The 8,938-nt window shown below is 36.2% G+C and overlaps 2 protein-coding genes across 2 annotated transcripts; one reads left to right on the top strand and one right to left on the bottom strand.

The window, feature by feature from the left end:
• Positions 1 to 1,604: 1,604 nt before the first annotated feature.
• LOC111792292 (AP2/ERF and B3 domain-containing transcription repressor RAV2-like) lies at positions 1,605 to 2,916 on the bottom strand. Its single transcript, XM_023673669.1, has one exon. The coding sequence runs from the start codon at positions 2,839 to 2,841 to the stop codon at positions 1,813 to 1,815; it is 1,029 nt and encodes a 342-aa protein (XP_023529437.1). The 5' UTR covers positions 2,842 to 2,916; the 3' UTR covers positions 1,605 to 1,812.
• A 3,789-nt stretch (positions 2,917 to 6,705) lies between these two features.
• Positions 6,706 to 8,500, top strand: LOC111792284 (probable galacturonosyltransferase-like 3). The gene has a single exon (XM_023673658.1). It carries the CDS (start codon positions 7,186 to 7,188, stop codon positions 8,233 to 8,235), a length of 1,050 nt encoding a protein of 349 aa, XP_023529426.1. The 5' UTR covers positions 6,706 to 7,185; the 3' UTR covers positions 8,236 to 8,500.
• Positions 8,501 to 8,938: the final 438 nt, after the last annotated feature.

Here is an 8,938-nt window from a genome sequence, read left to right as displayed (position 1 = left end):
CCCCATAACTTTTTATTACTACTAGATAAGATCAAAGACTAATTAATATCATTTTTTCTTTTTCTTTTTTAATCTTATATTTTCCAGATTTTTCTAACCAAATTTGGATATCTAACGGGATTTTTTTGTTATCCCTTCGTATCATTATTTATATCTCGCCATCTATCCAACCTACTCATTTGCACACTTCCTAGTATTTAATTCTAGTATCATTTGTAACCGTTTGGATTGCATGGACTTTGATATCACATCACGTACAAACCAATTGGAACGAGATAAGTAACTGACCATCTTATAAAAAATGGAAAGTAACGTGGAATCCTCGTTGGACGTATATTTATATATATGAAATGTTTATTTGATTCAGGTTTATGAATAATAAAGTTGGGAGTACTTGTTAAGAGTGTACTTGCAACTATTAATGCAATGTGTAAGTAAGTTGTAGTACAAAAATTCATAAAGGTTGTACAAATTTCACTATCTCTGTACTGCGGCTGCATATCATATGAGTATCATTAGCATAGTTTTATCAATAATATTTAATTTTAGATTATTTATACTAAAAAGTTGCAATACACGCGAGATTGTGAGGGGTATACAGTTATGGGCCGGCCCGGTGACGCTTGCTGGGATGGGCCATTTAATTAGTCAGGCTTGAAATAGTTTTGGGCCGGCCCATTTAGTTTGAACACATTCATTGAATAGAGATTGGAATAAGGAATCTGTGAGAATAAATTGAAAGGTAGAAAACATTTTGGAAATAAAAAATAAAAATTGGTAATAATAATAATAAAAAGAAAAAGAAGAAGGTACAGTTTTTTTTATTGGTTCCTGGGAAGTATTAACATATTCAACCATTCACGTAGAGTAGTTGGAATGTGTCATTTTCATAAATTATTCAGATCATATGATATGCATTTCATTTAATACTCACTCAACATGTCAAAATAACAAGAACACATAAAACAAAGAGGAGGGGAAATGGCTAAATTAATACCAAAATTATGGGTACATTTCAATTATGCATCTAAAAAAGGCGCCTAAGGTGGAATAGTATTTTTGTGATATCTCACATTGGTTGGAGAGGAGAACAAATCACTGTTTATAAGGGTGTGGAAACGTTCTCCTAGTAGACGCGTTTTAAAGTTTTGAGGGAAAATCCAAAGGGGACAATATTTAGTAGAGGTAGATCTGGGTCGTTATAATTTTGTATAATTTAATTAAAAACGAACATGTATTAATTAAAAAAAGAGGTATTTGAATGTGGAAAAGTGGTCCAATTTGGAGGGGGTTTTGGTCTTTGGAGGAGGCAAAGCTGTGAATGAGAGTAAGTTTGTCAGTTTGCTACAACCTTTATAATTCTTTATATATATATGCCTATTGCATTTTACAATATTAAAGCAATGATTCTTTCTTCAACTTGTTCATCTTTTTTCCTTTCTTTTTAAAAAAAAAAAATGAGTAACAGATAATTTATAAATTTAGAAATTAGAAATCATTTTATAGCATAGAATTAGATTTTTGAAATCTTCCAAAATTAGAAATACAATAAAATGCAGAAAAGGAAAGGATTGGAATTGATAATCAAGTGCAAAATACACTAATTTCAAATCAATTAAGTGAATAAATGATTCTTCAGATTTGTGCCAAATCAAAAATAAATAAAGGCTTAATTTTGTGTGTATATATATATAATTAGATTAGCCAATTAGGTTGAAAGGTTCAATTTTTTTTTTTCTCTTTTTATACAATTAAAAGGAAGAAAAAAAAAGAAAAAAAAGAAAAAAAAAAAGGAAAAAGGAAATTTGTTGGTTACAATGCTCCGACTATCCTTTGTTTTTTGGTACATTGAAAAGCGAGAAATTCCAATTCTCTCCTCTTCTCGCCGCACCCAGTGTTTGGCGAAGAAGCTTTGACGATGTCAACTCCGAAGAGTCGGACGATGTGAACCGGGTTGATGTTGGGGTCGGTTGTGGGCGACGCCTTTCTGGACTTCCATTCGATGTACAGCTGTTTGTCCTGTCCGGGAGATTTGAGGAAGCTCACAATGTCACCGGGTTTCAGATTCTTTTCTTTCACGAACCGGCTCCACCCTTTGGTTAGCACGTAGCTTTGGCTACTATTCCAATACGAGTAACGGAACCGCCACACTTTGCCTCCTCCGTCCTCGAAGTTCAACAACAGACCTTTTGAGGAAGCGGTCGAACCGGTTTGGAGAGGGAAGTTTTTCTCGGCGTGTTGTTTAGGGATAACGAGACGGTTCAATTTTCCTACATCGCTTGGGGTTACGGCTTTTTCGAATAGAAGTTCGCGAGCCTCCGAATCCAACCCGGATAAGGAACGGTTATGTTTGCGATCTAAACCGGATAACCCGGCGTTTCGTTTGCTTTGATGGAGCTCGTGTAGGTAAGTGTGCTTACGTAGCATGTCCACGATCTCTGCTTTGGAATGGGAGTTGAGGAAGGCCGATACGTCGTCGTCGTTGTCTTCATCTTTAAAATTGGTGACAGCGTCACGGCCGCGGAAGCGTTGGGCAGCGACATCGTATGCACGTGCTGCTTCTTCCTCTTCGTTGAAAGTCCCCAACCATACTCTTTGATGCTTCTCGTAAATCTGTGCGCCCCAGCGGCCGTTGGGCTGTGGGACCACTCCTTTGAAACGGGAGGAGGGCAATTTGCGTGACTCTGCCTCCACGCCGCATGAGTCAGAGTCGAGAACGACACTAGTGAAGCCACTCCCGACGCGGCAGAGACTAGTCTCCGGCGGTGGAGATTTGAGGAGGGGGAAATTTGTGGATTGGGATTCAGTGGAAGTGGTTCGGTCAATGCAAATCCCGTCCATGGGAAACTGAAGGAGAGAAAAGTAAAAGGGGAGAATGGGAATGAAGTGGAATGGGGCGTTGGGGGGAAGGGTGGATTTATAGGGTGGACTTCAAAAAAAAAAAAAAAAAAAAAAAAAAAAAAAAAAAAAAAAAAAAAAAAAAAAAAAAAAAAAANNNAAAAAAAAAAAAAAAAAAAAAAAAAAAAAAAAAAAAAAAAAAAAAGGGTCAACTGTAGGGGGAAGGGAGAAGTGGGGGCGAACAAGTTGATGGGGTTCACATGAGACCCTGGACCGTGTTTTCCCTTTAGTAGTTCATCCCCCCTGAAATTTCCCTCAATTCTCTCTCCATCTTTTATAACATATTTTTTTAATTCAAATATTTCCCCATGTGGGATGTATCTTATCTGATTCTGATACTCTCATACTGATACTCATACTCATTCTGCTGCTGCTTCTTCTTCTTCTTCTTCTTCTTTCATCAATATCTGCTCTATGCTTTTGTGCTTACTACCAATCACAATAATTACCTCTTTAAATTATTAATATTAATTTTCCCCTTAATGGTTTTTTCTTTTTAATTATATTATATGCGAAAAAAAAAAAAAAAAGGAAAATAGGAAGCGTCCAAGTGTCGGTAGAAGAAGAAAGAAAGTATTTATTTCAGAAATTTAGTTCCCACTAGGATGGGGAAGTGGGCCCTTGAGTTACACAGGGATTGGATTTCCATCCCATAGCCTCTCCATACAAATCCACTAACCTCCAAACGAACCCCTAATTCCACCGTGTCATCCTCTTATTCGTTTGTCCTTATTGCCTAGGTTCATCTTAGTCACCCACCAGATTCCCCCCATTTTTTTTTTTTTTTTTTTTTCACAAAAACAAATTTAATTTAAGGAACAAAAAACATCCCCATTCTATTATTTCCAGCCCAGCGCTGACGTGTCATCCCCTCCACTCGACTGGACTCGACTCGACTCGACTCGACTAAGCTTATCTTCTTTTCTTGTGTTCTTTGCATCACACCTCCAATAATTCCACTTCTCCCCCGATCTCCACCGTCCCTCCTTCCTCTCAATCAACGGCCCTCCACCGTCTCGATCCAATGGTTTCTTGGGCCCCACTCCAACGCGCGAATGAATCCTTTTATATACATAAATTGGCTGATGTATGTACGGAAATGTCCTGGGTTTTCCCCTGGGCCCCCACCTGCATTTATTTATTTATTTATTTATTTAAATAAATTCATTATTAAATCCCGGCGTCCTTGTGACTCACGGTTGGGGTATCACTCAAATTTAAGCTTCCTATTGCCTTTGTCTTTTAGGTACTCATTCCATATTCTTGTTTCTTCAACTATCCACATTATTTCCAACACTGTTCTTCCATCAAACCGAACCATACCAACAAATCATGGATTCAAAATTTTTGTATCACTCATTTCTAACGTGTTAATATCTTAGAATAGTAATTATCTCGAAAAAAGAAAATACACTTTTTGTAATGTACAATTAATTAATTGAATAGTTGTAATATTGTATATGAACCCAGGTAAATTAACCGACTAAATTTTGAGTGGGATTTTCGAAGGGGTACACTTTATTGGATGCTTTTAATTCGTTATGGTTTTTTGAGAGCCCAACTTGTTCTCATCAAGTAGCTTTTCAAACCACAGATTTTACCAAACACTTGTTGTAGCTTCACAATGAATATGACAAGTAATCAAAATAAATAATTATATTAATTATATTAAGAAAAAAAGAAATATAAATTATGGTGACGTGGCAAACTCGGATCGAAATGCGGATTAAGGCACGTGAGGACAGAACAACATTAATTTAAATAATTGTTTTATTCTAAACAACATGAAAATTGCTGGACTACGTGGTGAGTGGCTATATTAAATCCTCCAATCACTTTCAAGCAAACATCCACATCACCCATCTTAGCTAATAAACAACAAATAATTAAATTTCAAAAAAATAAATTATTTCAGAATTAATAATCTTCCTNAATATTATTAATTATGGAATATAAAATATCCTGCCATAAAATTTTAATTAATGCTGTCACCAATTTAGCTAAACTTGTTGTCCTTTCAAGGAATATAATATCATTTTTTTTTTTATAATTTCATCTGCCACTTTATAAGTTAATAATTCATATAAACACTATTGGTTTTATACATTGTGAATCATACCAAATTCGACCTTTATCTTAACCAACATCATATTATTTATTTTTTAAAATATATTGGATTAAGAAATTATAATAGGAAAAATAAAAAATATATATTTGGAGTGAAAAATGTAGCCAATGATGAGGTGGTGTTCAAAGAGATGAGGTTGTGGGTGGCTGCTTTTGTTGACTGCAACAAATCTTAATTGTGATTGGTTGTACAAGTGGGGCCCACTTTGAGGACTCTGTATACCACATAGGCATCATACCATGCGTCTTCTCTTCTCCTTCTCTTATCTCCTATTGGTGGAGATTGGAGAGGATAAGATACATAATTTCATTTTCTTTTTCTTTTTCCATCCATAAATTCAACACCTAATTCATGCTTTATCCAAGATATTTTGTTTTTTACTTAAACAATGGATCAAATTATAATCATTTAACCATTCTTCGTATAAATCATATGTTTAGTTAATATCATGAGTTATCTTCCTTGCTTTAGTTGACGTGAAGTTCATTTCCAACAATTTTTATTGATTAAAATTATTCTCAAAGTTGAGACTTAAGAGAATTATATAAACCAATTCTTACGTTGTTTTTTAATTATAATTTTTTTGGAGAGAAAAAAAATAGAGACAAGAGTCAACCAAATAAAAAGTAAGCCATTCAAATTAAGATTTATTAGGCCTTCCTCGACGTCAATACAAAAGAAAATTCTAGTATATCCCAAATTCTACCTAAGCGTCCAAATCTTATTATTATTTTTCATTCAAATCTATATACAGAGCTCAAAATAATATCATTATTTAAAATTGCATAGTTTGAAATGGATTGAATGAATGTGAGATATGCATTCATGTGGGACCTATTTTCTGCTAGTAAATTACTTATTTGTCCTTGTCCTTATATATATGAAATAATTTATGAATATTTGGATTTGATTTAGTCAAAGAATGGGGTCGGATGGAGATTGAATGCATGCATGTGATTTGTTTGGGAATGTAGTTTGTTACTATAAAACACAACAATAATGTACAGAAATGCATGTACTACAAACAATTATTTCATACCATCTATAAAAAAAAAATTGTTTCTTAAGAAAATTATAAATAAATAAATAAATAAATAAATAAATAAATAAATAAATAATATTCCCCGTTTGTAATTCCCACGGTTAGTGTTTACCACAAATAAGGAAAAAATTATTTATTTGATGAAAAGGACAAAATAAAAATGAATAAATGGTTTGTTTTACAGCAAATGAAAATTTGTGGTATAAAAAGTAATAAACTCTGTTTGGGTTTTAGATTCGTAGAACCCACATTTTATTTAATATTTTCCTGTCATAAAATTTGGTGTAAAATAAAGCATAATATTAAACTCTTTTTTTAATCAAACTTAATCATATTGGGTTTTTACGGGCCTTTCCTCCATACAGGGGGAGTTTGGACCGGGTTTTTAGGGGCCGGCCCATTCAACCACTTAATTTAAAAGATGAACCAGAAAGATAGTTTGTTTTAAATAGCCCAAACTCCAGAACTGTGGGCTCAGACGAAAAGGCTTCCAAATGAAGGGCATTCTGGAGGATGATGGTAATTATTTGTATCTACCAAGGGTATAAACGGAAAGTAATATATATAACTTGGGTATTCTTGCCAACACATTAATTAGTTGCTATAAATCTTTACAATACTATAAATAAAACATTAGGAGGAATGATAAAATATTTTGTACGCTACATTAATACGACACACGTCAAAATTAAATTCCAACAAATCAAGACGCAAGTGGCTGTCCAATCCCAGCATTTCATACCCCCCACCATCCATGTCCGACGGTGACGATTATCACAGCGGTCAATCCAACGGTCTCAATATAGTGTCGTTACATTAACAGCACCGATAATTTGGTCTTTTTGTCACGGGATTTCAATTAAGTCAAATGTTTAGTATAAGCAAATTTCCTTCCCATCAGAGCCGTTCATTTCGAATCCGACCAATCGTACGGCTCTTGATGAAAGCTCTTTTAGGCACGTCCACACAATTTCAAAACCCCGACCATAGTCACGGCGATGAATGAAATGAGGTCATTTCAATTTCCAGCCTGGCTTCATTCGTCCTTTTAATATTCCAGCCCCACCAAAAAGTAATTCATTCTGAATTCCCGATTTTACCCTTCTCTTCTTCTCAAATGCTTCGTCGTCCTTTTCCACATCTCGGAAAGGAAAGAAAAACCCTAATGGCCTTTCCGGTTCTACTCTTCTTCATCGCCGTAACCGTATGGGTTCCGTCGACGGTCGTCGCCGGTGACCTTCCGGTGTTTAGAGAAGCGCCGGCATTCCGAAACGGTCGAGAATGTCTCCGTACGACGAAGCCATCCGTCATCCACATCGCCATGACTTTAGACGGTACGTATCTTCGGGGATCGGTGGCCGGAGTGTTTTCCGTACTTCAGCACTCATCCTGCCCGGAAAACATCGTGTTCCATTTCATCGTCACTCACCGGCGGTTAGAGCTTCGGCGTATTATCACCACCACATTTCCCTACCTGAACTTCCATCTCTACCATTTCGATTCAAATCTGGTAAGAGGAAAAATCACCTACTCCATTCGACGAGCTTTAGATCAGCCGCTGAATTACGCGAGAATGTATCTAGCGGACCTATTACCAACCACCGTCGGAAGAATCATCTACTTCGATTCAGATCTGGTGGTGGTGGACGATGTAGCGAAGCTTTGGAAAATCAATTTGGGGAATCACGTGCTGGGAGCGCCAGAGTATTGCCATGCAAATTTCACGAATTACTTCACCCCGAAATTCTGGTTGAATTCGGAACACGCGGCGGCGTTCAAGGGGCGGAAAGCGTGCTATTTCAACACAGGGGTGATGGTTATCGATTTGGAGAAATGGAGGGAAGGGAAGTACACGGAAAGGTTGGAGAAATGGATGAGGATTCAGAAGAGGAACAGAATTTATGAGTTGGGATCGCTGCCTCCATTTTTGCTGGTTTTTGCTGGGGATGTTGAAGGAGTAGCGCACCGGTGGAACCAACATGGGCTGGGTGGGGATAATCTGAAAGGGGTTTGTAGGAATCTTCATCCTGGTCCAGCCAGTCTACTCCATTGGAGTGGAAAGGGGAAGCCATGGCTCAGATTGGATGCCAAGAAGCCATGTCCACTCGACACCTTATGGGCTCCTTACGATCTTTCTCGTCATTCCTCTCTGTTTTCTGATAATTGAAGTCGCCGGAGGAAGCACGGCCGCCGGTGACGGCTCATTAAGCTGAGCTCATGGTTCAACCGTAGCGCGTGTCGGCCTGTTGGGTTGGTTGTATTTTGGGCTGGGCTACAGCCTGCAACATTGTAAAAATGGATTCGTTTTTTCTTTTATTTTTAGACAAAATGATTTTTTAGGTTCAAATGATCTTTGTGATGTGATGTAGATTGAATCAGTGACTGCAATCATATGCTTTCTTTTAATCCAACTCATGAAATTAGTGAGTGAATGAGTGGTCTTGTAAAGTTTTTATAAAAAATTAATGGATTAATTAATTAACTAAAATTGAATACCTTAATCATTAAACTATACACATATGTACATTAAAAAAGGCCCATTGGTTCGGCCCAAAGGTAAAGCAGCCCAATTTGATGTATTAAAAAGGCCCAAAAAAAATAGAAACATGGGCACATGCGAGACGCACGTGCACACTATTCCACCGACTTTGTTTCCATATTTGCGTTGAGACGGGATACACGTGCAATGATGTCCCTTATTTATGGATGATTTATTTAAATTTAAATCTCTCTGTTTTTTTTTTTTTTTTTTTTTTTTTTTTTTTTTTTNAAGGAGCCTAATCTAGTAAACAAGAACATTAAATTATAAGACATGAAATGTGTGGTAAGTAGTGATAGTATTTATTGTAAAAAAAAAAAAAAAAAAAAAA

This window comes from Cucurbita pepo, chromosome LG01 (assembly GCF_002806865.2).
Source record: "Cucurbita pepo subsp. pepo cultivar mu-cu-16 chromosome LG01, ASM280686v2, whole genome shotgun sequence".
NCBI lineage: Eukaryota > Viridiplantae > Streptophyta > Magnoliopsida > Cucurbitales > Cucurbitaceae > Cucurbita > Cucurbita pepo.
Note: the sequence above shows the minus strand (reverse complement) of the source record. Positions and strands in the feature narration are given on the sequence as shown.